This window comes from Panthera onca, chromosome A2 (genome assembly GCF_046562875.1).
Source record: "Panthera onca isolate mPanOnc1 chromosome A2, mPanOnc1 haplotype 2, whole genome shotgun sequence".
NCBI classification, from domain to species: domain Eukaryota; kingdom Metazoa; phylum Chordata; class Mammalia; order Carnivora; family Felidae; genus Panthera; species Panthera onca.
Genome location: NC_138340.1, coordinates 145,346,242 through 145,372,941, shown reverse-complemented (window position 1 = coordinate 145,372,941; position 26,700 = coordinate 145,346,242). Strand labels below are relative to the sequence as shown.

At 39.6% G+C, this 26,700-nt stretch overlaps 1 protein-coding gene and 1 long non-coding RNA gene across 9 annotated transcripts in view; both read right to left on the bottom strand.

Moving 5' to 3' along the window:
- AHCYL2 (adenosylhomocysteinase like 2) overlaps positions 1 to 26,700 on the bottom strand; it is a 171,065-nt gene that overhangs the window by 3,146 nt on the left and 141,219 nt on the right. For all 8 annotated transcript variants that reach the window (XM_078439649.2, XM_078439658.2, XM_078439662.2 and 5 more), the window contains 11 exons: positions 25,647 to 25,741; positions 22,760 to 22,866; positions 21,342 to 21,458; positions 18,095 to 18,158; positions 17,521 to 17,609; positions 13,756 to 13,826; positions 10,334 to 10,428; positions 3,675 to 3,773; positions 1,927 to 1,995; positions 1,746 to 1,824; positions 370 to 490 (listed from right to left, as the gene is read on the bottom strand). In XM_078439649.2, coding sequence (XP_078295775.1) covers positions 370 to 490; positions 1,746 to 1,824; positions 1,927 to 1,995; positions 3,675 to 3,773; positions 10,334 to 10,428; positions 13,756 to 13,826; positions 17,521 to 17,609; positions 18,095 to 18,158; positions 21,342 to 21,458; positions 22,760 to 22,866; positions 25,647 to 25,741 — 1,006 coding nt within the window. The remainder of the gene's footprint in view (positions 1 to 369; positions 491 to 1,745; positions 1,825 to 1,926; positions 1,996 to 3,674; positions 3,774 to 10,333; positions 10,429 to 13,755; positions 13,827 to 17,520; positions 17,610 to 18,094; positions 18,159 to 21,341; positions 21,459 to 22,759; positions 22,867 to 25,646; positions 25,742 to 26,700) is intronic.
- LOC132679509 (uncharacterized) lies at positions 7,025 to 10,327 on the bottom strand. Its single transcript, XR_009610194.3, has 2 exons — positions 10,093 to 10,327; positions 7,025 to 9,968 (listed from the first exon to the last, which is right to left on the bottom strand). It is a non-coding gene; the product is annotated as an uncharacterized LOC132679509 (long non-coding RNA).

Here is a 26,700-nt window from a genome sequence, read left to right as displayed (position 1 = left end):
AGCTTATGAGGATGCTGGGACATGAAGAGCCCACCTAAAGGTACAGCAGGTAGACAGGGACTTTTCTGGATTGGATGGTGAGGGTAAATACTTGTGGTGCTTTTTCACATCAGTGAAAATGCCCAGTATTTCTCTATAAAGAGGTAAAAATAATCTTAAGATGAAATGGAGAAAGGCAAATTCAGAAAAGGGAACACTATTTAATGTCTGGAGAAAGCCTCAAAGAGTCCTTTGGGGGTGGTACTGAGGGGGGAGTGGGTTTATTTTTCTGAGTTCATGTAAATGTAGTAAAAGTTGTAAAGACCAATTTCAGTGCAGAAAGCTCTTTACTACCCGGGTTTCCCTGTTTTCTGGGGGGGCCCAAGGCACCTGTAGTAATTAGGCTTGAAAGGCCCATTCTTGTTGAGTCCCAGATACTTGGCCTGTTCATCTGTCAGCTCCGTCAGGTGGGCATCAAAGGTGGGCAGGTGTAGGCTGGCCACATACTCATCTGGAACAGACCACAGAAGCCCTGGTATAAACATTCATGCCTCTTGTCTGGCTGTGCTCGCCAGGCTAGGCCTTAAAAAGTTGGGAGACACTTTCTAATTCTCGGAGCTGAAAGAAAAATGCTCAACTTTGGCTCACCGGCCCAGAATTCTAAGGAGTGGTTGCTTGAGCTTCAAGCCCAGTGTTTTTCAAAACTGTAACACTTCTTTCTTACCAGCTGTTTCATCCTTGAATCTTTCCTTCTCCCCAGAAAGGTAAGGGAGACATGAAAGAAGCAATAGTTCTTAGGGTCTAAAAGAAAGGATGGGATAGCAAGGGAATAAAAGGTGGGAAACTCTGTACTTTGGGCGACTCAGAAAAACTAACACCCGAGGAAACTGGAAAGGAATGTCTAAGAATGATACTACACTGTTTGCTTTGCTTTTAGTATCCTTAGCTATGGGCTCTGTCTATATTCTATTGCCTGAATACATATTATTCAGAATTTTATGTCATTTTTCTAACTATTTGTTTGGTCTTCCTAACTTCATTATATATTCAGCCAAAATATAGACTGTTGTATTTCTTTTATATCCTTCCAAAGGATATATTAAAGGGAAAATATGTCAACTTCTAACAGTTGCCATGCATCAAGTGCTAAAGCAAAACAAAACCAGAAGCTGATTTATTCCCTGATCTTTGCCTCAGGAGTTTGTAAACACACTGTATCAGTTCAGGTGCTTGAGGCGGGTTCTTTAAATTTTCAAGAGTTTAATGTTTCCCTTATATGAAACACCCACATGACTAGTCTTAACAGGAGCTGTTCAGTCTTTCCTTTGGCCCTGACAATGAGGCCAGAGTTAGAAGATGTAGTATGAAAAGTCTTCTCAGTCTGAGGAAAGTCTGGAAGGGGCTATGCAGCAGCCTAGAATTGGAATAAGTCAGATGTCACAAGGTGGAAGATGAGTCCTCTTTCTTAGGGGAAGATTTTTTTCTCCTTTGAGATTCTTGCATATAAGATACTTGAAGAGAAAAAAAATCCTTGAAATTCACAGGTAGGCAAACCAAAGCATAGCAAAATGTAATGATAATGTAACCAAATCATAGCAAAATGTAAATCAATCAGTAATGAAACCTAGGAATCCTAGCTCCTACTTTAGAAGGCACAGATATCTTCCCCACCCCCTTTCCATAAGAAATTTAGTGCCCCAAACTTCATTTAGCCTCTCACTCTGAACTACTTGGGAACGGACAGGGATGGAAGAGCGCATGCTTACCCATTTTCTTGGGCAACAGGTAGACATCCTGCTTATAGCGACCCTCAGGAGCATTGTAAAGCTCTATCAAGGCAAGAGCCTAGAAAGGCAGAGAGATGGATGCTGATGTGCCGTACCAAGTGAAACCCTGATGGTCTGATGACCCGTTCCAGCCCACTGCTTTCCGCTCTGATGGCCCTACCTGAGTAGTGGCGGTGATTGAGAGCACAAATGTAGGCACTGTGGAGCAGCTTAGGTTCAGCAGACGGCCCTGGAGAGAAGGGTTAAGACACAGATGAGTTAGGACAAAGTCTCTAGCCTTTGAGGAGCGAAGGACGCACACAACTGCAATTTTCCAAATACTTCCAACTAACATGGCTGGACAAAAAGTAGGTGTTCGATAAATAGACATGAATTGGTCGACATTTAAGTGGAATTAAAAACTTCTGGAAAATTTGATGAAGGTAATGGATAAAAGATCTCTGGGATTATGTAAAAAGGAATAGGGACGGTCACGTGATACTGAGGCTTATGCCAAGGAAGGGTATGCTTCTCTTGAATTTCATACTTTCTGCAACAGAATATCCCCCTTCAGAGGCACTGGCATTCTTTTGAAAGACCGTTGTGAGCAAGGATGTAGTCAAGTCCAGGGGCAACCTCTCCAGGTTGTGAGGGGAGGTATCTTTGGACTTAGTAAGCTGTGATGATTTCTGTGCTTCTTCTGCAGTTTGGTTCTCCTGAATGCAAGGGTATTCTTGTATTTCTAGTGGATGATTCAGAGAATACAAGGGCTGGAGGCTACTGGAGATTGCTATCCTTTCCTATTTTGTTTCCTAGGAAGCGTGACCACCTTTTTTTTTTTGCTGAAACATAGTAGCCAAAAACCATGGTGCTTGCTTTTGTCACCAAAATCACTAGATGGGACCTCCCAGGGCAACTAGAAATAAGTCACCAGACAGCTGGCTGATATAAAAGCAATTAATGAATATTTAACAACCTGCTCATCCCTTCCCTGTACAAGCTCCTTTCTCGTGAAGGAGTAATCCGGTCCCTTTACAGATGCCCTAAAGTATGTGAGAAGGTGAGATAAGGTGGAAAAAGGTAAAGAGAACAGTAAGGGTACTCCAGCATAAATTTAAGGGTCCCTCCGTGAAGATGGTATATCTTTTACATCTTCGTATTCAGTTTCCTTAATTTTAAAAAAAGGAAGGAAAACTGACAGAAAATCAAACCTCAAGAAACATATTATTATCATTCTTGTTATTTTGGTATCTTTCTCTGAAGAAGAGAAACTGTCAAGGTAAGAACAGCGGGCATCGATATTGCCGTCAGGAATCTAAGACTAGGGAAGAGGAGCTTTCAAGAAAGGCAAAGTAGCCAAACATTGACACGGAAGGTTAAGTGGGATGAAAGTGAAGAGTAAGTCTGAGCCAGAAGAAGTCAGGACAGGGAAATAGTAATCATACGACCAATAGACAGCTGGGTGCCTACTACACATCTGGTTCAACTCGGAGGAATGTCACTCAAAAACATGATCTAAACTCAAAGACTCTCCTAGAGCTTGCCTACAACAGTCTCAGGTACAGTCAGGAATATCTGCTTTGTGCTTACTGATTAAGCCATCCCACAAATGACATTATCTCTTCGTAGGCATCGCTCAAAGTGGCATTGGCTCTATCTGCTAATTCTTCCACAGTAAGAGTCATTATCTGACTCTACCTGTAGATTGACACAGACAGACAGGATAATTGCGGAAAAGTAAGGAACCAAAATAGTTTATTAATTGCTGAGTGAAAAGACTTTTCACAGTCAGATGTAAAATCCACTGGTAAAGTAGTTAAGCTTGTGCTCGAAAGGAGCTGAAAATGAGAGAACATGTGGAGGAGGGGACCTGGATATTGCAGTCTTTCCTGTCAGGGGTGAATTTCTCTTACCAGTCTTAGGTCTTACCTCTGCCAGCAATACTATCCTCTTGCCATCAGGCCATATTACATGGTCAACTTGGGATCTCACTCGCTCCCAGGTCAGTTCTGGTGTCCGCAGACTCGCCTGGAACACACACAGCAAGTACATCATCGGCCACGACTTGTCCCACTTTATGGAAAGATGTTGAAGGGAGCCATTTCAAATAGCAAGTTGAAATGAGCAACCAACATGCCAGATGGAGAATACCTTTCCCAGGTTGGTTAGGACTGTTCCATTTCAAGGTATTTAATCTTAGGCCCAGCCAGGGAGGGATCACTCAGGATGTCATTCCACAACATATACTGTATGCCCACTCTCTGCTGAGCACAGTAAAAGGTGCTATGGGAAATACAAAAGAAACCAAAGACATGGTTTCTGCCTTCAAAAAGCTCATACTTTAGGTGGGGACACAAAACGATGCATACGTGAGGAGGAAAAAGCCTCTAAAATTACTTATAAAGCAACATGCAAACAAGTGCAAATTGATACAAAGCAAACTGAATACACAAATGCTGAAGAGAAACAGAAAAAAGGAGGGTCGGAGCTAAGTGAGATTTGTTAGAGAAGGCTGGTTGTCCTAAATATAGCATGCTGGGGCCCGAAGTTCTGCCTACACATCCTCATATCCCAGGTTCCACCTTCTCAATGATGGTGGTTCACCTTAAAGTTACAGAAGTTTTGTGACCTAAGTGCAAATGTGAGGTAGCCTTTAGAGAAATGCTTAATGGTAGAGTAAAGCTCCCAACAGCTCACCCTCCTTCCATTTCTGTATATTGTGTATTCGGAGAACAAGAGAAGAAATGTTAAGTTTATTAACAGCAGCAATCAAATAAATAACAGTCACAGGGTTTAGACTTAAGACAACAACTTCCTTCTTCCAATAGGCCATTCCTAAAATAGAAAGGGAGTCCATATTCTAAAACCACCCTTTGGCTCAGCTGGTAAAATTAAGAAGATCTGCCAAACAGTAGTTTTCAGACAAACAGAGAAACACTTCAGTTCTACAGTACTCATTTGCTGGGTACATTCTACATTCTAGGCGATGTAGTAAATGACACTATTATAGACAAGACTGTGGGCTCCTCTACTAGATTGTGAGCTATTTACGGACAGGGACTATATCATCTTTTAATTACCAATCTAGTGGGAAAGACAAACATAATTCTGTTTCAGTATATTCAGGACTGTATTAACGATCTAGACCATTTCTTTATTAGGTACATGGGGAACAAAATGTCTTGAAATACCAAGTTTCACAATTTGGTTCAACAGAAAGAGCAATTTGGTAGTAGCTAACAAAATTTTATATGTACCTAATCTCTGACCAATCAGTTTCACCTTTAGGGCTCTATAGAAACACTTGCTCAAGTTCATAAATATAAGTGCCAAGAATGTTCAATCCAGTATTATCTGTATTAGCAAAAAATTTAATTTAACAAAGGAATAGCTAGGTAAATCTGGATAATTTCATACAATGGAATATTATGCAAATATTATATAAAAAAGTAGATCTATATGTGTTAACATGAAAACCACTCATTATTGTTAAGTGACAACACAGAGTTGCAGAACAATATACTATAACCTCAATTTTGTAAATGTTTTACTTCTTAAACATATTTATGTTGTTTGAATTTTTAAAACAAGCAACCATTGGGGCACCTGGGTGGCTCAGTCAGTTAAGTGACTCAAGTCCAACTCTTGATTTTGGCTGAGGTCATGATCTTAGAGGCGTGAGATCAAGCCCTGCATCTGGCTCCATGCTGAGTGTGGAGTCTGCTTAAGATTTTCTGTCTCTGTCTCTGTCTCTCTCTGTCCCTCTCCCCAACTTATGCTCTCGCTCTCTCTCTCTCTCTAAAATTAAAAAAAAGGAAGTATTACTTTACAGTTAGAACTAATTTTTTAAATAAATAAACACTGTAAATAGAGTTAAAAAGAATTTAAGCAAACAGACCACTTTGGGAAGTTAAGGATATACAAAGTAAATCCATTAGCCTTTAGAAATAACAACATAGAAGGCAAGAGACAAAAGATACTCCTTGGTAACACGGGCATTTTTTTGTTGAGATGTTGGAACTTTAAAGTATTTTAGGTTCTTAGTGTCTCACAGTCATAATTTTCCAGAGGACAAGCAATCTCGGATGGGCAGTAAAGAGGTGACACCATGATAAAAGGAGTCTCCTGTCTTAGGATATGATGGAATCAAGGAAGAGACACTTCTTATGAACATCATAAAATGATCAATGCTTTGTGGAGGCAGTGTGCTGGAGCACTGGAATGGCTATGGTGCAAGAAAAAGACCTGAGGGTCAGTTTAAAACAGGGTTCAGAGAGACACTGAGTTAAATGATCTCTAACACTGCCTGGGCAGCTCCAACAACCTAGTAAGTTTATCTGACAGTGACAGTCCTTGAAAGAAGGATTTCCTATGGCCAGCATAGTTATATAAGAATTTCTCTTAAAGGCATCAAATTGTCTTTTCTGTTGATTTACAGTCATTTAGCAACCTACCAGGAAAAAGGTTCCTTACAGAGACTGTTCCCAAACAAGGTGTATATCTCACTGTGAATGACCATGCTTGCACAAACTGGTATTATGTGATTTTGGATAGTACACATCAATTTTTTTTAGGGAAATAACTGTGGTTCTAGTGCTGCAAAAATAGCAAGTCTCAGGTTCTAATTCTTTTGCTGGTGGAAACTTTTAAAGCATGTGTACATAATGGTTTAGCCACTTGAAGTGTGAAGGTTACAGTCATAAAGGCCATCTATGTGATGTATATGGGTAAGCAGATCCGTTTTCAAGAGAAAAGGAAACATATGAAAGAAAGACATGGCCAAAAGGCAGCTAGGAGCGCAATCCAGTCACAGGTTCCCTAAGTTTTCACAGCATTAATATACAGGGGAAAAAATGCAGTTTTCTAAATGTCCAACTCTTTTGATGAGCTATTCCTTCCAAGAAACACAGCAGTCAACATCTCTAGGTTAGGTAAAACTATAAATTCCTACAAACAAAACAAAACAAAACACTTACATTTTTGATTGCTAAAAATATCTGGGTAAAATTTACTGAATCATTCTCCTTTGCAGTTTCACAGAGATTACTTATAGAGATTCTCCTCTTTTTTCCACTCTCTGCACCCGAGCCATTTAGCAAGTCCCACTGGTCCTACGTTCACAATATATTACCTTCATTGCTTACCCATGTCATCTGAGCTCCCACTTTCTCTCATAGCTGGAAATACTGAAAGAGCCTCTATTGTCCCTACCACTACTCAAGCTCCAGAAGTGTTTTCTTTACATTTTTTTTTTTTTTTACATTTATTTATTTTTGAGAGACAGAGAGAGACAGAGCGTGGGCAGGGGAGGGGCAGACAGAGAGGGAGACACAGAATCAGAAGCAGGCTCCAGGCTCCGAGCTGTCAGCACAGAGCCCAACGCAGGGCTCGAACCCACGAACTGTGAGATCATGACCTGAGCCGAAGTTGGATGCTTAACCGACTGAGCCATCCAGGCGCCCCAGAAGTGTTTTCTTTATACCACAGAGTATTCTGTTAAGTCACATTTTTTTCAGTTACCTGGTTAAAACTTTCCAATTGGAATGCTTCCACCCCCACCTTTTTTTTAAGTAATCTTTACGTCTAACATGGGGCTTGAACTCACAACCCCAAGATCAAGACTCACACGCTCTACTGACGGAGCCAGCTAGGTGCCGCTGGAATGGCTTCCAATGGCTTCCACTATGCCCAGAATAAAATCTGAGGTCCTTATTGTGGCCTACAAAGGCCTACATAACCCACTGCCCTCCTTCAGCTGCCTCTTATTCTCATCCTTTGCCTATCCTGTTCCTGCCACGATGGCCTTTTTCCTGTTCCCCAAACATAAAGCACGTTTCTAACTCAGCATCTTTTTACTCACCATTCTCTCTGAATAGAATGTTCAGATACCTTGTTCCTTCCATTCATTCAGGTTTTTGTTCAAATGTTATCTCCTCAAAGAGACCTTCCTTGATCACCTTAACTAAAATAGCATCCTCAATGGCCTCACTTTGCTGTTTTTCTTCCATACGAGGCACTAACTGACAAAACTGTCTATCTGTTGATTGTCTGTATCCCACACTAGAATATAAGTACCACGAGAGCAGGAATATTGTTCACTATTTCTTCAGCCAGTAAATACTCAACGCAGAGCAGAGAAATTATTCAATTCATATTATTCAATACAAATTAAATTGTGAATGAACATTTTGATTTCGATTAGATGAGTTTGCCGTTTCCTTAAATTTCATTTTATATGCCCAGGACACTACCATCAAAGGTTGAGTAATTTAACTTTTCCAAAGTCCTTCTGAGCCTGTCTCTTTCTGGACCATTCAGTTTAGTCATATACCTTCTGCTAAGAAGAGCACAAAGAGAGTTGAGGCATGGCCCTTGGCTAGTGTCCGTGCCAGATATTAGAGGCTACCTAGCAATACACACAAAACTAGGTCCAGTATCAACACAGCAGCCAGGGTGAGCCTTTTTTAAAAGTCAGATTATTACAAATCCTATAATGGCACCCTACTTCCCTCAGAATATAATCAGGAGTTCTTACAATGGCCTGTAAGGCTCTGTAAGATCCGGCCCCTTCTTTCTGACCTCATCTACTTTTCCCTGCCCCATGCTCATTTATCTCAACCACATTGGCCTCATTGTTGATCCTCAAACAGACTAGGCATATTCCTGCCTCAGGGCGTTTGCTCTGGCTGTTCTTAAAATGTTCTTCACCTAAAAGTCCACCTCGCTAATTCCTTCAAGTCTGCTCAAACATCACCTTTTTAATGAGGGTTATACCTTGATCCCACTCTTTAAAATTACAACCTGGCACTCCTGATTTCTCTTACTATACTCCACTTTTTCTTTTTTCCATGTGCTTTTGCCTTCTAACATACTACATGAACTATGTTTATTGTCTTTTTTATCCTTTAAAATGTAATAAGCTCTCTGAGGGCAAGAATCTTTGCCTGTTTTGTTCACTGACTCCAAGCATCTAGAATAGCACCTGGCATATAGCAATCACACAACAAATATTTATGACTGAAGGTAGAGTTTCTTGGCGTTTATCCTGCAAGATTACTTATGTCTGGATTGCCTTTAGAAGAGGGATTACCATCACAATTTGAAGTTAACCTAGAAATCATGAGGAGGTAATACTACATACAATGTACAGGAAAACAAAACAAAATAAAACAAAAACTGGACTAGAATAAAAAAAACCTGAATTTTGGGCTCCAATTTAATTTTTGAATCAATGTATATGACAACAATGGACTTAAATTCTTAGTTTCCCAAATGAAAATCAGGGATTAGAATAATGCCTTGTGGGATTGTCAAGAGGATGAAATAAGATTAAGTAAAAATGTAAAAATTATATGATTGCATTTGGAATTGTTTTTATTTAAGCACTTGAATGTTTAGGAGAGAAAATTCCTTCCCCCTTCCCTTACTCAGAAGATTTCTTTTTAGAGTTCAGAGCATGACTACTTCCCTTAAGCCTTTTCCCATCTGGGGACTCTATAAGCAGGTTAATCCAGAAAAGGACAATCATGTGCTAGACAATTTTAGAAATATTAATATCTTTGACTATTCAGTAAAAGGGAGTATGGCATATAAGTGAAACTTAACAAAAGAAAAAAACCCATTCAATATTTAAATTTCAATATTGAAAAAAGAAATGACTCTTTTGGGGCACCTGGGTGGCTCAGTCGGTTAAGCGTCCGACTTCAGCTCAGGTCATAATCTCACGGTTTGTGGGTTTGAGCCCCGCATCAGGCTCCGTACTGACAGCTCGGGTCTGTGTCTTCCCTCTCTCTGCCCCTCTCCTGCTCATGCTCTGTCTCTGTCTCTCAATAATAAATAAACATTAAAAAAAAAAAAGAAAAGAAGAAATGACTCTTTATGAGCAAAATATCATGACGATAAAACAAAGTAATGGAGCCATGCCACTCAGAAACTTTAAGGGCAGAAATAGGCTTCAGTATTTCCAGCTATTTTTAATAACAGAAGAATAGAGTACAAGTTAAAAAGAGAAGTCATTTAAAATAGATATTATCCAACAGGCTCTCAATATATCAACTGATCCTTACCTGGCAATGCTGGAGCTCAATCAGAGCAGCCCTCAGGGGAGATGAAAGCATGCTTTGCTTGAGCCATTTACCCAGAGAGAAATACAGTTGTGCCAGAAAAATGCCATAAAAATTTAAAACCAGAGTGAAAGTCACACTGAGAGATACTTTGATAAGTCTGAAAAGAAATAAATAACACTTCTATTAACTATTACTTGGGCAACTTAGTAGGACCAAGTGTTATGTTGGATTGGATAATTTGAGGGTGAATATAATCAAATTAGAGAACCAAAATGGCTTACAGTGTAAGTAGGTATCAAGCTGGGGTGGAAGAAAATAATCATTTGAAATGATTGAGATGAAGAAGCTTTATAGTATCCACAAGCATAGGTCACAGGGCTAGTAAGTGAACAGACTGTGGACAGCTCTGCCAGGACAGTCATGTTTAGGATGGCTGGTGACTCTTCTCTTTCTTCTTCCCGTTTATGTTTCTTGGGAAGGAAAGGAAAAAAAAGGCCTCAATAATGAGTTACTTAATCTTACCACATCAATCTCTGTGTTGGAATGTCCCATGTTACAAACGATGCAGCTATTCTTCATACGGTCCAAGTGCTCTCTGGTTACCACATTCTTGTTACCTTAAAAACAGAAGAGAGATCCACACGAAAAGAAATAAAGTTGGACCCCTACCTCACACCATATGTGAAATTTCACCTGACCAAACACAACAGCTAAAACTATAAAACTCTTAGCAGGGAGCGCCTGGGTGGCTCAGTTGATTAAGCGTCTGACTCTTGATTTCATCTCAGGTCATGATCTCACAGTTTGTGAGATTGAGCCCCACATCAGGCTCTGCACCAATAGCACGGAACTTGCCTGGGATTCTGTCTCCCTCCCTGCCCTCCCCCTGCTGATACATGCGCGTGAGCTCTCTCCTCTCTCTCTCAAAATAAATACATAAACATTAAAAAAACTCTTAGCAGAACATAAGAATACATCTTTGTGAACTTGGGTTAGGCAATGGTTTTCCTAGCTATAACCCCTAAAGCAGAGGCAACCAAAGAAAAAATAAACTTGTGCTGCAAACAACTCCACCAAGAAAATGAAAAGACAACCCATATATTGGGATATTTATTTACAAATAAATAAATGGAACAAAATATTTACAAATCATATAACTGATAGGAGATTTGTATCCAAAATTTATAAAGAACTCTTACAACTCCTTACTTAAAAGACAAATAACCCAATTTAAAAATGAGCAAAGGGAGGTGCCTGGGTGGCTCAGTCAGTTAAGTGTCCGACTGCTGATTTCTGTTCAGGTCATGATCTCACAGTGTGTGAGTTCAAGCCCTGCATTGGGCTCTGTGCTGACAGTGTGGAGCTTGCTTGGGATTTCTCTTTCCTCTCTCTGCCCCTCTCTGTCATGCTTTCTCTCTCTCTCAAAAAAAATTAAATAAATAAATAAATAAATAAATAAATAAATAAAATGTAAAAAATATTTTTAAATGAGCAAAGGACCAGAGTAGACGTTTCTCAAAAGCAGAAGTACAAAAGAAGATGTGCTAATGCATACATGAAAAGATGTTCAACATTGAGGCACCTGGGTGGCTCAGTCGGTTAAGTGTCCAACTTTGGCTCAGATCGTGATTTCACAATTTGTGAGTTTGAGCCCCACGTTGGGCTCTGTGCTGACAGCTCAGAGCCTGGAGCCTGCTTCTACGTCTCCCTCTCTCTCTGCCCCTCCCTTGCTCATGCTCTGTCTCTCTCTCAAAAATAAATAAAACATTAAAAAAAAAAAAAAAAAAAAGATGTTCGACATTATTAGTCACTAGGAAAATGCAAGTCAAAACCACAATGAGGGGCTCCTAGCTGGTTCAGTCAGTGGAGCGTGTGACTCTTGATCTTGGGATTGTGAGTTGGAGCCCCATATTGGGAGTAGAGATTACTTGGAAATAAAAATCTTTAAAAACCAAAACCACAGCAAAACACCATTTCACACCTACTAGGATAGCTATAATAAAAACAATAGACAATAATAGCATTGGCAAGGATGTTGAGAAATCGTAACCCCCACACATTCTTGCTGGATTGTAAAATGGTGCTGTCTATTTGGAAAAGCTTGCAATTCCTCAAAATATTAAAAGTAGAGTTATCATACGTTCCAGCAATCCCAAGGTATATGTAGGCAGGTATATATATTCACAAGGATGGAAAACATGTTAACAGAAAAACACTATGCACAATGTTCATAATAGCAACATTATTCAAAATAGCTAAAAAGCGAAAACATCCCAAGTGTCCATCAACCAATAAATAAAGTGTGGTATATCCTTAAAATGAAATATAATTCAGCAAGAAAAAGGAAGGAAATATCAACACATATTACCATATGGATGAAACTTTAGAACACTATGCTAAGTGAAAAAAGCCAGTTACAAAAGACCACATACTGTAGGATTCTATGGATATGAAATGTCTAGAATAGTCAAATCTATAGAAACAGGGAAATTAGTGGTTGCTTAGGGCCGGGCAGAGGTAGAGGAAAGAATGAGGACTGACTGCTAATGGTGTGGAGTTTCTTTGTAGGGTGATGAAAAGTTTCTGGAATCAGATATTGTACAATTTCACTAAAAACCACTGAACTGTATACTTTAAAACTGTAAGTTGTATGGTATATGAATTATATCTCAATAAAAAAAATTAGATTGTTGTGATGGTTGTATGACCCTGTGAATTTGCTAGAGAATACTGAATTATACACTTTAAATGAATGAAATGTATGATATGTGAATCACATCTCAATAAAGCTATTAAAAAAAGACATGAGGGGATTGATATGAAGCAAGAACAGTTTCTTATGGTCCCTCTTCTCTGCCCCCATCTCACCCTGAGGGTACAAATATATTTTCATTCTTAAATATTCTGATTTTCCTCCTCTAAAATATAATTACAAATAAAAACCAATATTCTAGCAGTTTATGGTCCCATGATAAAGAGAAAGTAAGTATCCCAGTCCAAGGAAACTAGCCATTTCTGCATATTCCTCTCTAAAACTCCAATCTACCTCTTTGGGAATTAATACAACTGTCTTTCCTACTTTCTCTAACTAAATTTTGTTTTAGGCCTGCTTTAATTATAGGGACTAGAGAGAAATACACATTACTTTTGAAGGTAAAATAAAAAATCAAATGTACAAATTTAAGATCCGGCTGCCCAAATAAAACTTATCTCTAGTCATCTCCTTGGTAGTTGAGGACGGATGGAGATATAGAACAGTTAAAAGGCATGGAGAGAAACCTTCTTCCAGGGATGACCTAGATGACCTATACTTTTGGTCAGAGCTCTAAAGAGGTAGGAAGAATGTGAAAGATTGACTCTACAGATAGACACCTGTATCTGGCTTTTATTTCTTTAATTATTATTTTTTAAATGTTTATTTGTTTATTTTGAGAGAGAGCAAGCGAGCAGGGGAGGTGCAGAGAGAGAGGGAGAGAAAGAATCCCAAGCAGGCTCCTTGCTGTCAGTGCAGAGCCCAACAAGAGGCTCGATCTCACGATGTGAGATCAAGACCTGAGCTGAAATCAAGAGTTGGACACTTAACTGACTGAGCCACCTAGATGCCCCTGTATCTGGCTTTTGTCTTTTTTATTTTTTAATTTTTTAAAAGGTTTTATTTATTTTTGAGAGAGAGAGAGAGACATATTACAAGTGGGGGAGGGGCAGAGAGAGGTAGACACAGAATCGGAAGCAGGCTCCAGGCTCTGAGCTGTCAGCACAGAGCACGACACAGGGCTTGAACTGCAAGATCATGACCTGAGCTGAAGTTGGACACTTAACCCCCTCTCCCTGTATCTGGCTTTTAGAGTTTAGTTTTATTCAGAACAGTTTCCAGTCATTTTTCACCTGTTCCATGAAAGCATTCCCAAATGCCAAAATGTATATTGTGTATGTCAAAATCATACCTGTACAGGTAATAACAATATCCACTTGTCGGATGACCTCGTTTAATTTCACCAGCCGAAATCCATCCATACTGTAAAAATAAAACATGATCAATTAACCTAAAAATAGCAGTTGGGGAGCCTTTTGCCACAGAACTTCAAAAGCTGTTAATAAGTTCCTTTGGTACCCACACTGTCACTTCTTGATACAGTTAGATTATTCTTAGCAGTGAAAAATTCAAACCATCTCCTTTTTTCATACAGGACAAAATAAAGTTTCCCTTGTATCACTGCAACTTCATTCTTCCTGAAAATAAGGAGCCAGGGGTTACCATGACTTTCTTCATCTGAATGTCTAGAAAGTACAATTTAGCCACTGAATCTTTGAAACTACTCTCCCCAAGATCATCAACGATCTCCTGGATGCACACCCCCCACCCCCAAATCTTTAGACTCTTATATTACTTAATTTTCTTTGCTACATCAAACATTATTTACCTATTTTTAAAACTATACTCCTTGGAGTCCATGAAACTGTTCTTTCCTGGTTTTCCTTCTACCTTTCTGAATAGCCCTTTTCAATCTTAATCTTTAAATGTTGATACTCTGTAACTCAGATACCACCTCACGCCAGTCAGAGTGGCCAAAATGAAGAAATCAGGAGACTATAGATGCTGGAGAGGATGTGGAGAAACAGGAACCCTCTTGCACTGTTGGTGGGAATGCAAATTGGTGCAGCCGCTCTGGAAAGCAGTGTGGAGGTTCCTCAGAAAATTAAAAATAGACCTACCCTATGACCCAGCAATAGCACTGCTAGGAATTTATCCAAGGGATACAGGAGTACTGATGCATAGGGGCACCTGTACCCCAATGTTTATAGCGGCACTCTCAACAATAGCCAAATTATGGAAAGAGCCTAAATGTCCATCAACTGATGAATGGATAAAGAAATTGTGGTTTATATACACAATGGAATACTACGTGGCAATGAGAAAAAATGAAATATGGCCTTTTGTAGCAACATGGATGGAACTGGAGAGTGTGATGCTAAGTGAAATAAGCCATACAGAGAAAGACAGATACCATATGGTTTCACTCTTATGTGGATCCTGAGAAACATAACAGAAACCCATGGGGGAGGGGAAGGAAAAAAAAAAAAAAAAAAAAAAGAGGTTAGAGTGGGAGAGAGCCAAAGCATAAGAGACTCTTAAAAACTGAGAACAAACTGAGGGTTGATGGGGGGTGGGAGGGAGGGCAGGGTGGGTGATGGGTATTGAGGAGGGCACCTTTTGGGATGAGCACTGGGTGTTGTATGGAAACCAATTTGACAGTAAATTTCATATATTAAAAAATAAAAAAAAATAAAAAAAAAATAAAATATTTCTCACCCAAAAAAAAAAAAAAAAAAAATGTTGATACTCTGTAGAGTTCTGCCCTTGACTCTTTTCTCTATTCTCTCAGTATTTGTCCATACCCTTCCCTTGGCTGCAAATGATTCCTCTTGGTGGCTGATCTGCACAAATATACCTTTAGGTTAGATCTCTCTGAAGCTTCAGAGCCATGAATCAAATGACCTACTAGATAGCTTCTCCTGGATCTCCCATAAGAATCTCAAATTTATTGGGTTTGAAAAAACTCATTATCTTTTCTGTACTCTCAAAATCTACTGTCTCTTTTTTTTATTTTCTATCTTGATCTACAGCATTACTGTTCAGCCAACTGTATGAGCCAAATAAACTAGAAGGTCCTAGCCTACTGCTTCTCCCGAATTGTTGTTTTCCCTTAATTCCTTATAATCTCTTGAATTGGTCCCTTCCTCTCCATATATGCTGGTCTTGCTTATGTTCAGGTCTTATTACTTCTTACCTGGATTCCTATAGTAGCTCCTGGCCTGACCTCATCATCTCTAGGTTTATGTCTCATTTATTTTGCAGAGTAATTTTCCTAAATGCAATTTAGATCATGTCACTTCCTTGCTTAAAATACTTCAGTGAGAATGCCTGTTCTCAGGATAACACCTAAAACTTATGCAGATATAGGAGTATATTCACATATGATTCCTACCTCAGATATTACCACTCCTGCAATTTCCATCTCTTAAATATGCCCTGTTCTCTCCGTCCTCAGTGACTATGCTCCTTGTGACATGTTCCTTGTGTCTGGAATTTACTTCCAGACTAAGAAATCACTGACTCAACTTTCAAGACTCAGCTCTATTAACATCTCTTTCTACCCTGCCTCTTTGTTATTTAGTTAGATATTTCTCTCTTGGCTCCTACAGAAGCACATGCTGTTTACCCCCATCATAGCACTTATTCCATTCACAGTGGTTTTTTGCGTGCCTCTAAAAGCAGGGAACTTGCCTCATTCACATATTCTTCTTATTCACCCTAAGCACAGAGCACAGTACCTATTATACAGTAAGTGATCAGTTCATGTCTATAAGATAATTTGAATCAGTGTCTCAATCAATATGAAAACATGTTAATGAACCCTGGCTCAGAGAAGGCCGACAACTCTGTCGGGGAAATTTGTGGTTCATGGCTAGGATGTGTGAGGAGTAGAAAGAGAGGGGAAAATGGGTATAACAAAATCTTTATGTCATGCCTTATTCTATCCTGGGTGCCTTCCTCTGGAGGATTAATGGTAAAGATTGGGTGGGTTATGGAGGCTACAGACAATGGAGCTCTGTAGTAGTTTTCAGGGACAGTAGTATTTTCGTCCTGATGAGGATGGCAAGAGGCCATTTTAATAATATCTACTATTTAGCAAGCATTTCTTATGTGACAGCAGCTCAACACTCTATGGAATTATATATTTATTATATAATGTATAATCATATGTAATAATTATATAATTGTTTTACTGGACTTTCACAACTCTTTAAGGTAGGTATCATTAGCCACATTTTATGGATGAGACAAGAACAATTTTTTAACCTTAGATTTTGCAATAATTTCAAACTTAAGAATTACAAGAATAGTACAAACTCCTATACTCCCTTCACTCAGAGACAGCAGATTTTATTTGGATTTGTCTGATGTTTCCTCCTGATGAGATTCAGGTTATACATTTAGGGGAAGGATATCACAGAAGTGTTCTTTTCAGAACATAGTAAGTGTTCAACTTATTTCTTTTTTGATCATCCTTTTTTTCAAAGGAAGAAGAGTTGGGGGGCCTGTCTGGCTCAGTTGGTGGAGCATGCAACTCTTGTTCTGGGGTCAAGTTCAAGTCCCATGCTGGGCGTAGAGTTTACTTAAAAAAAAAGGAGACGGAGGTGCCTGGGTGGCTCAGTAGATTAAGCGTCCAACATCAGCTCAGGTCATGATCTCGTGGTTCATGGCTTCAAGTCCCATGTCGGGCTCTGTGCTGACAATCCAGGGCATGGAGCTCAGATTCTGGGTCTCCCTCTCTCTCTGCCCCTCCCCACCATTCTTGTTCTCTCTCTCTCTCTCTCTCTTAAAAATAAAATAACCATTTTAAAAAAGGGAGAAGAATTATACATGGGTAAAGGAAGGAACTACTTGTTCTCTGGCTCAAGGCATCCCCTTATTATTTCCACAGGAATTCTAAATTTTAGCTTCTCTTATAGTCTCTGCTGTCTCGGAGCAGAGCTCCTTGATCTTTGAAAGAGAGGAGCTCACATTTAACTGCAGCATCTCTCAGGATCTGGGCCCCTCTAAGATAAAATGTGGCATCAACCAGGCCATTCTTTGGTGACAGTTACAAGATCCCACATTAGATGGTGGCACAGAGAAAAAAGCAAGTTTCCTTTTGCATGCTTACCAGGCTTGAAGAGCACAGATGGGGTCAATCTCAGTTACATACACAATAGAGCCCATGGCTTTTAGAGCAGCACAGCACCCCTTCCCCACCTGAAGAGGGGAGAAAGGACACATAATAAGGAAAGTCAGTGAGAAAACAACATCTTGAAGCTTCTGGTAAACTGTACCTCATTTTCCACCCCCAGAAGGAATTTCACTGAATAGATTCATGTTTGGGGAAAAAATAAGAAAAAACAAACAAATGAATGCAGTTCATAAACAAACCCCTAGCCCCTGTTTAGCACATGCATGTACATAAGAACACCCACACTCACGATTTATAATCAAAACACAAGCTAAGAGAACATCACAAACAGTGCACTGGAATAAATCAGAAAATCAACTTAAGAAAAATGGCAAAAATGCAAAGGGAAAAAGAACGATTGTACTTTGACCAGAGGGCCTCTAAAGTTACATTTTTCCCACCTAGAGTGGTGAGTGAATGGATGTTTCTCACATCCATTAAATGAAAAAGTCTAGTATATTTCACCAAAATAACATTTTATACATCCAATAAGCGAAAGGTTAAGCTTTACCTCTCCATAGCCACAGACAACCACCTGCTTTCCACCAAACATCATGTCTGTTGTCCTTTTAAGTCTGGGGGAAGAAAAACCATTAAATCAGTAGTATCTCTCATTTCTCCTTTGAGATTAGATAGGGTCCCTCTGTTTTCATGTTTGTTTGTTCCATTTTGAAAGGAAGCCTGGTTTCTGTACTATCTAATGATTAAAAAGAAAGGTGGGTAAAACAGGTAGTCTCTTACTCCATGCTATCTGATCCATCTATATGTGAGGTTTTTTTTTTTTTTTTCTCTTGTTTTGGGAGTGGTGCAGCAAGGAGGAAACTATAGATTACAAAGTAACTTTTAAACAAAAAGTTTATTTATTTATATAATTTATTTATATATATTTATTATACATTTATTATATAATTTTTGGAAATAAAAGATAGAAGAAAATAAAAATAACATTTTTTATTTAGGAGACAAAGTTCTAGCTTAATGGAAACATTATTCTAGCTTATTGAACGTAAGAGATAACACTGATAAATGAGTGCTACATTTAGTAGTATCAGAATGGCCATGGGGCACCTGGGTGGCTCAGTCAGTTGAGCATCCAACTCTTGATTTCGGCTCAGGTCAAGATCCCAGGTTGTGAGATTAAGCCCCTTGTCAGGTTCCACATTGAGCGTGGAGCCTGCTTCAGGTTCTCTCTCTGCCCCTCCCCCGCCCATTCATTTTCTCTCTCTCTCTTTCTCTCTGCCTCTCTCTCTGTCTCTCTCAAAATAAATAAATAAACTTAAAAAAAAAAAGAATGGCCAATAGGTCCCTCATTAATTCAACACAGAAGGTAATCAGCAACTAGATGGCGAAGAGCTTTGAACACACCAATACCAACTACATGAGAGAGTTTTCTGGGGCTGCTTCTTTCTCAAACATGTTCTACTTCTTTGTCTCTGATTCTCTATGAAGCTAGAATAGTGTCCGTATTGGTTTTAGAGCCTCTTGGAAGAACTTGTAGGAGCAGTTTCTGGTTTCTCTTTAGATTCAGCTGGTCTCCTTTCTCTAGGAATCCCTCACTAGGCAGAAGAAAGTTTTCAACTAAAACCAGACTATTCTGAGATAGTTCCTACAAATATTTGTGACTCTTTCTATTCACTTATCTGTTTTCCTTTCCGGTAGACAACAGTCCATAAATGCCCTAAAGGCAGAGTAGGAATTCTGTCTTTTTAATGATTTGACAACTCCCCTCCATAGGAACTAGTACAACTCCACGAGCCACAGTAAAACTCAATAAATATAAAATATTATTCAGCCATAAAGAAGAATGCAATCTTACCATTTTCAACAATACCAATGGAGCTAAAGAGTATAGTGCTAAGTGGAATAAGTCAGTCAGGAAAAGACAAATGCCATATGATTTCACTTATATGTAGAATTTAAGAAACAAAACAAATGAGCAAAGGAAAAGAGAGAAGCCAAAACCAGACTTTACTTTATTTGTTTTTTTAAAGAAACAGACTCTTAACTATAGAGAAGAAGCTGATGGCTACCAGAGGAGAGGTGGGTGGGAAGATAGGTGAAATAGGTGATGGGGATTAAGGACTGCACTTATTGCTGAATCACTATATTATACACCTGAAACTAATATAACAGTGTATGTTAATATTAGCTAGTTAATTAAATTTAAAAAACATCAATTAGGTACAGAGGCAATTCTTGTTTAGTGAAGAGAGTAAGTCTGGCTGGGCTACTACCATAGTCAAAAGTCATGGTTTAGAAGAATGGTCCTGGAATGGCTATCACAGCAAAGAAAACCAACAGATCATATTTATGAGCTTCCTTTGCTTTACTCTCAAGCTTTTCTGCCTCTCTTCCCAAAGGAATATCAGGTGCAAAGCTATTCATACAAGCTATTAACACTTCTACGTAGCCAGAACAAGGGACAGTCTATAAACTGATAGATGGATTGATAGTTTACTTAAATGTCCAGTCTATGTGATAATACTATTGACTCTATAGAAGTAATAATTACCAAGAAATTGAATTTGCATTGAATATCTCCCCCACCTCTCCCCAAAAAGATCTGAAAGCAAAAAGCTTCCCCTAAGATCAACTGAATCCTAAAACTTAATGTACAGTGTTCTAGAAAGAAGGGCAAGGGAACTAACATTGAACACTAGGTTCATACCTTATCTCCTTTAATCCTCATAATAACTCTATGATGTAGATCTTACTGTCACCATTTTACAGATGAGGGACTAGGCACAGAGAGGTTAAATAACTAGTCCAAGACCTAAATGATAGAGCCAATAATCAAACCAAGCCAGTCCTTCTGGTTCTAATGCCGGTGGTGTTGCAAACTGCCTAGGGTCCCGGACTGGTTAGTAATGTGGCCCATAGGGCCTTTCTTAGCTTTTCCATTAACCTAAACATGATGGAAACCATTTGGCTTGGCAATATTCTAAACCAACTTAATAGTTTTACATAGGGAATTACTGAGTCTTCTGAACAAGGATGAAGGCGTATCTGGACACAAGTGTAGAAACAGAAAGTAGGTATTGGAAGAACACAGTACAGTATCTGGAATATATCTAAGTAAATTTTGTCAGGTTTGCAGTCCTTATAGATTTGAAAAACTTGAAATGTTTCTGGGATGGACTCTTTGCTCAACACAATTTTTCAGATGGCCAGAGAATTATATGCTAGTTGGGGTTTACATTTTTTTTAAGTTTGTTTATTTTTGAGAGAGAGAAAGACAGACCATGAGCAGGGAAGGGGCAGAGAGAGAGGGAGACACAGAATCTGAAGCAGGCTCCAGGCTCTGAGCTGTCAGCACAGAGCCTCAGGCAGGACTTAACTCACGAGCCACGAGATCATGACCTGAGCTAAAGTCAGACCCTTAACCGCCTCAGCCACCCAGGTGCCCCATGCTAGTTGGAGTTTAAAAACTGGTAATGTGACCTAAAATAGGAACACTAGGAACCTTTTCCCAAATCATCAAAGATATTCAGCTGTTTAGGACTTTAGTTACTGTCTTGCGGGACTGATAGGGTCACAAACTTTGCACCAATAAATAGAGGCCAGTTTGACTTTTTAAGTACAATAGATGTGCTTGTAATGGGGATAGCAATGGTAGATCTGGGTTATAAAATATCAAGTATTAGATGGTGATAGATCCAGAGGTGCTACATGAATCATTTCCAGAAATAACCAAAACCAAAAAACTGAGAACCTCAATTCAACAACTCAAGTTCATTCCAAAGATAATAAAACATTACCCATCTAGAATGGATTCACGGCAACAGTAGAGGTTGTCAAATTTCTGTTTGGTGACAGAGTCATTGACATTCATGGCTGGAACACACAGCTTCCCGGCCTTAGATAGCTGGTACAGCCTGAGGATGAGGGACATCAAGAAGAACACAAAACAGTGAGATAATGCAATCTACTGCCAGTCTCGTAACAAATTACAGAAATATGTTGATTGGGTAGGCATCAGAGCATGAGACACTAGCTTCATTCCATTAGGTGCACATAGAGAAATAAAGACTACCTTTCTAGAGTCTGTACACAGCTTAGAAATAAAGATCTTAGTCACAAGGCATGTGAGGAAAATCTTTGACCCACCTCTAAATTTCAAGTATTAAAATGTAAAATTTTAAATTGCTTATTGGGGCACTTGGGTGGCTCAGTTGATTAAGCATCTGACTCTTGATTTTGGCTCAGGTCATGGCTCAGGTCATGATCTTCCGGTTCGTGAGATGGAGCCCGGCTTTGGGTTCTGCACTGAGCCTGCTTGGGATTCCCTCTCTCTGTCCCTCCCCTGCTCACGCTTGTACGCGTGCTGTCTCTCAAAATAAGGAAATAAACATTAAAAAAATATATTGCTTACTTTTACTTCCCCCTTTAAGTTATATAAAGAGTAACTTTAAGTACTGTTTAATCCCACTACTCTAATGCAACAATTTTAACTTTCAAATAGTCTCGATTTTATCATCTCAATACAAATATCTATAAATATGTATACCTATATATAAGTTTCATTTTAAGTTGTAGCAACTAAAAATTAGAAACAGGTGTTTATTCAAAATTCATCCCTTTCTAAGAGCCTGAAGGTCTGGTATGTTAAAAAAGATCACAATATATTGAAGCAGAGACAGTCGCTTAATCAGAATTCACTTCCCTAAAACTTTCATTTCATACTTTCAGTTCTTGTTGAGTGAATAACAGTAAATGGAAACGGTTTCAATGTTACTCAGAAAATTACTGCTCATTTGAGAAACAGAACCCTAAATCCTTGTTCTCTAAGTCAAAATGTAAGCTCTATGAGGACCCAGGTTTTTGTCTATTTTGCCCACTGCTAGATCCCTAGCACAGTTCCTAGAGAAGTTCCTGGCTCGTTGTACAAGTTAAATCAACATCTATGGAAAAAACGAATTCATCTAAAAAGGACAAGCAGTCGTTGCATTACAATGACTAGAAAACATGAGGACCACACTTGTTGCCTTACCTGTCCCCCACTCCCAATTTTAGGTTTGTTATTTGCCTTGTTAATTAAAAGAACAAGTGTTCAGACTCAGATCTCATCACCTCATAGCAGGTTCCAATTTTTAACATAATGTACTCTACAGGTGTGTGATTATCAGAGTATATACCTAGGCTGCATAAAACCAGGTATGCCCATGTCAAATCTTACCTGTGGACTCCAGTGACACTCTCCTCCACTATGCCCTTGATTTTTTTGAACATATTAGGATACTTCTTATAAATCCAGTGAGTAAGATCCCCTCCATCATCCAATATCTGCAATAATAAGCATCAACAATATCATTTATTTTGCTGAAGGCTCAGGGTTTCCGGTGTTGCTCTGGGTCTTTCATCCCAATTTCTGCCAATTTACAGATATTTCAAATTTCCCATAGGGTTATGCAAAGTAACTTAAAACCAATATAATGACCAGTCATTACCCTGAAGTAAAAGGCAATGAAGGGTAAAAGGTCACTGTAATTCTCACAGCCAAATGACCTTCCCACACAATACATCTACTGTATCAAAATACATAGCAACGCAAGGAGGATTTTCTTATGAACTAAGAGCTGAAGTGGTTATCTAGACAACTAGTTCTTTTTTTTTTTTAACGTTTATTTATTTTTGAGACAGGGAGAGACAGCATGAACGGGGGAGGGTCAGAGAGAGACGGAGACACAGAATCCGAAACAGGCTCCAGGCTCTGAGCTGTCAGCACAGAGCCTGACGCGGGGCTCGAACTCACGGACCGCGAGATCATGACCTGAGCCGAAGTCGGATGCTTAACCGACTGAGCCACCCAGGCACCCCGACAACTAGTTCTTAAATGCACTGTAGATATTTAGAAAGCCTGACCTTGATATCGGCATATTTCTACCAGTTACATTCAGGACTTCAATTACAGTCAGTCAAAGCTTAGTTTAAATAAAGCCAGATAATTAGTCTCCCTCCCAGAACAATGGCTTAGAAGACTGTATTCGTTAATCCTTCACTTCTCCCAAAGCATAGGCACTATCCTCCCCAAGATATCAGGCAGCACGGAAGGGTTTTGCCTAGCGAAACCTCACACTCTTTATAAACCAAATTAAAAATAACTTGGGAACTGTGCAGCATGTAGGTGTGCAAGCATGCCTCTGAACAGCTCATCACCATTTCAGGTTGGGATTAAAGATAAACACAATGCCGTGCCCACTGGAGCTTTAATCGGCAGAGGAAAGTTTTTGAATTATAAATAAGCTAAAGAAAGACCAGCTTAGAACGCTCTCAGGCACTAGGCTGTGGCACTTCATTCAGCCCTTCACCGAGCTGTCAGAAAGGCTTAGCAGGACTTTCCAAATCGTTATCCCCGTGAAGTCCTCACAGAACTGCGTTGCCCCCTACTGGCATGCACCCATTGTGGAGTCTCATCAAATATCAACTCTACCACAAGTGCCCCCAGTGCCACCCTGGACTCCTGGGTACACCAATTCCCCCACCTCATGTCGAGCACCTAAGCTCTTTTTGTGCTTCTAGGCTTGCTCCCCATCTTGTTTCTCTGACTTAACTAAAGTTTGTTTGAGAGCAGGGATCCAAGGCAAGACTCTCATTAAAATACATTCGCTTCATTCTAAAAGTTAATGCTCCATTTTCTCCCAGTAGAAACCCTCAGAACAGGGTTTCGGACCCCTACCCACATAAAAGACCAGAGGCATAAGAGCCTGAGCAACTGGAAACTCTGGGTCTTAAGTCCCACTATTCTGGTCCACTTTTCTTTTAACAGAGGGATCTAATACAGGCAGGTGGTTGCTATCCCTCAGATTTATTTAATGAAGGTAGCCCCTAATTCTCACCATGGTATTCTATTGCAGAAAATTCTTGCCACCAGGGAATCTTCCTGAGGGTGGAAAGCAAGTAAAAGTACTAGATCTCGATAGGATCCCTAGAGGAATGGGCTCTATTTGCTGGAGCGACAATGGTTTTTATCCTTGCTTAGTTTCTTCATCAGTTTTTCCGGCAGTTTGTCCTGGCCCTATAGTCTGTAAATGCTCTCTGGTTGCAATCCTGTGTCCTCCCTAAATTCTCCACTCTAAAATTAATGCTTTATTCCCCATAGAAACCCTCTGGCGTGTCTCCTTTCGGTCTGTCAATCAAACTCCTTCCAGTCCCAGTTAACTCTGTGGGAATGAGCTGACTCATCTCACAGTTGATTCCTCCCTCCCTTTAAGCAGGCTATTGACCCAGCTTCCTCACACCAGCACAAAGTACAATGTAACCTGGCTCCAGAATCCAGAAAGAGGATGCTCCTCTCCTTGCGCACCAAGTGAGGCCTGCTCTGCAATTCGCAAGCAATAGTTGGAGTAGAGCATCAAGGCTTCTTTTTCCAGTTGAGTCCCTAATTTCTCCTCTCTTTCATACACAGAAGTGCTTATGAAGTAGGAGTGCCTCGTATTTTGTGCAGCTTTTTGCTTCTCAGTGAAATCTAATGTGCTATAAGCCTTCAAGAACCTGATCTTTTCAAAAATGAAACACAAATAACATGAAGCGAAATAACCCCAAGCTTCTCTGTGCCTAGTCATCTTTCTTCAAGGACAGAATAAAGAGAAGAAATTTGAACTTGGGATCTCTTCAGGTTTACTATAAATTCAGCATGTAACTCTAGAGAAACGCTAAGCACCACAGGAGCTGTGTGTGTGTGTGTGTGTGTGTGTGTGTGTGTATGTGTGTGCACATTTGGATTACTGTTGTTGGACGGGAGGTAAGCAGTAGAAGGGGATGGTAACTCATTAACCTTGCTTCTGAAACAGCCACGTGTGAACCCTGAGCAGTATTTTAATGTTGCTGATGAATATAAATGCTTCTAAGATCAGCACCAACAATTATAGCACTTTGAGGCTAAGTTCAATACTCTTGGGGTACCCTAAACATAAGCCCACAGTTGTGCTGGAAGCACAGGTACATCAGATAGAAAAGGAAGCATTTTCCTTCCTTCCTGTTGAGACACCCTCTCCCCTGCCAGGGCCCCCTACTCTGTCCCCACCAGATCCCTCAGGAATTGTGCTAGCAGAAATCTAACTCACCATGTTTGGCTGCCAACCCTCCACATTCACACATCTATCAATGCACCACCAAAAGTCATCTTCTGATTCTCCTTTCCAGGCAAAGACAGGAAATCCTTACAAAGGGGAAAAAAGAGAAACTATTAAAGCCTGAAAAAAGGGCTGCGTCTAAATTTTGACAACAAGATGTTGGTTTTCCCCATTTCCAAACTCTCTCATTCTGCTCTACTCCTTGGCTTGACTTTCTTCACTGATTAACATGGTCTTCAGCCCCTTCATCCACTCCTTTGTCTCTGGTGGTCATTTTGCTCTTAATATACAAAAGAGGACAAACAAGAGGGACAAGAGTATGATGGATGCTAAAAATATGACTTAAGGGAAAAAAGAAGAGACAAGAAGTAAGTACTTCTGGATCCAGTCAAACTGGAAGTCTCACCATTTCCCAACCACACTTCGATCTTTCCTGCATCTAAACTTTAGTCATCCCGTCTTCTTCATCAGGAAAACCCTTACACTCTTCTCCGTCTGCTAAAATGTTGTCATAGCCCAGTTAAGTGTCATGTTTCTAACAAAGCCTGATTAACTCAGCTCCAAGTGATCGCTCATGGAATCTGAACTTTTACAAGCCACTTGCTTGTGCACTGAATGTAGATTTCTGATCTGTTGTGGCATTTACCATATATACCCTTGTATTATCATTACTTGTATATGTGTCTTTTCTTCTCAACCACAATATAAGATTCTTAGGGCAAAGACATAGTCTCATTTGTCCTTATATCTCTTAGAGTAGGTCACTAAGTATTTGTTGAAGAGAAAAAAAAGAATGCTTATGTACAAATCATTGGGCTATATATTTAATATCTCTGCACATTTATATACATATTTTGTACATTAGTAAAAAATTGTATAAATGAATGAATATAAATGAAAGAACAAATGAAATACTAAAGTGCTAGCAGGAGAGACATGCATGCATTACAGAGCTTTCTAAGCATTTCTCAAGAGCTCTGGAGCCACAAGCATTTGGTACTCTGATCTGTGCTATGCTGTCACAGAGCGAAGGCAAGAAACTGGC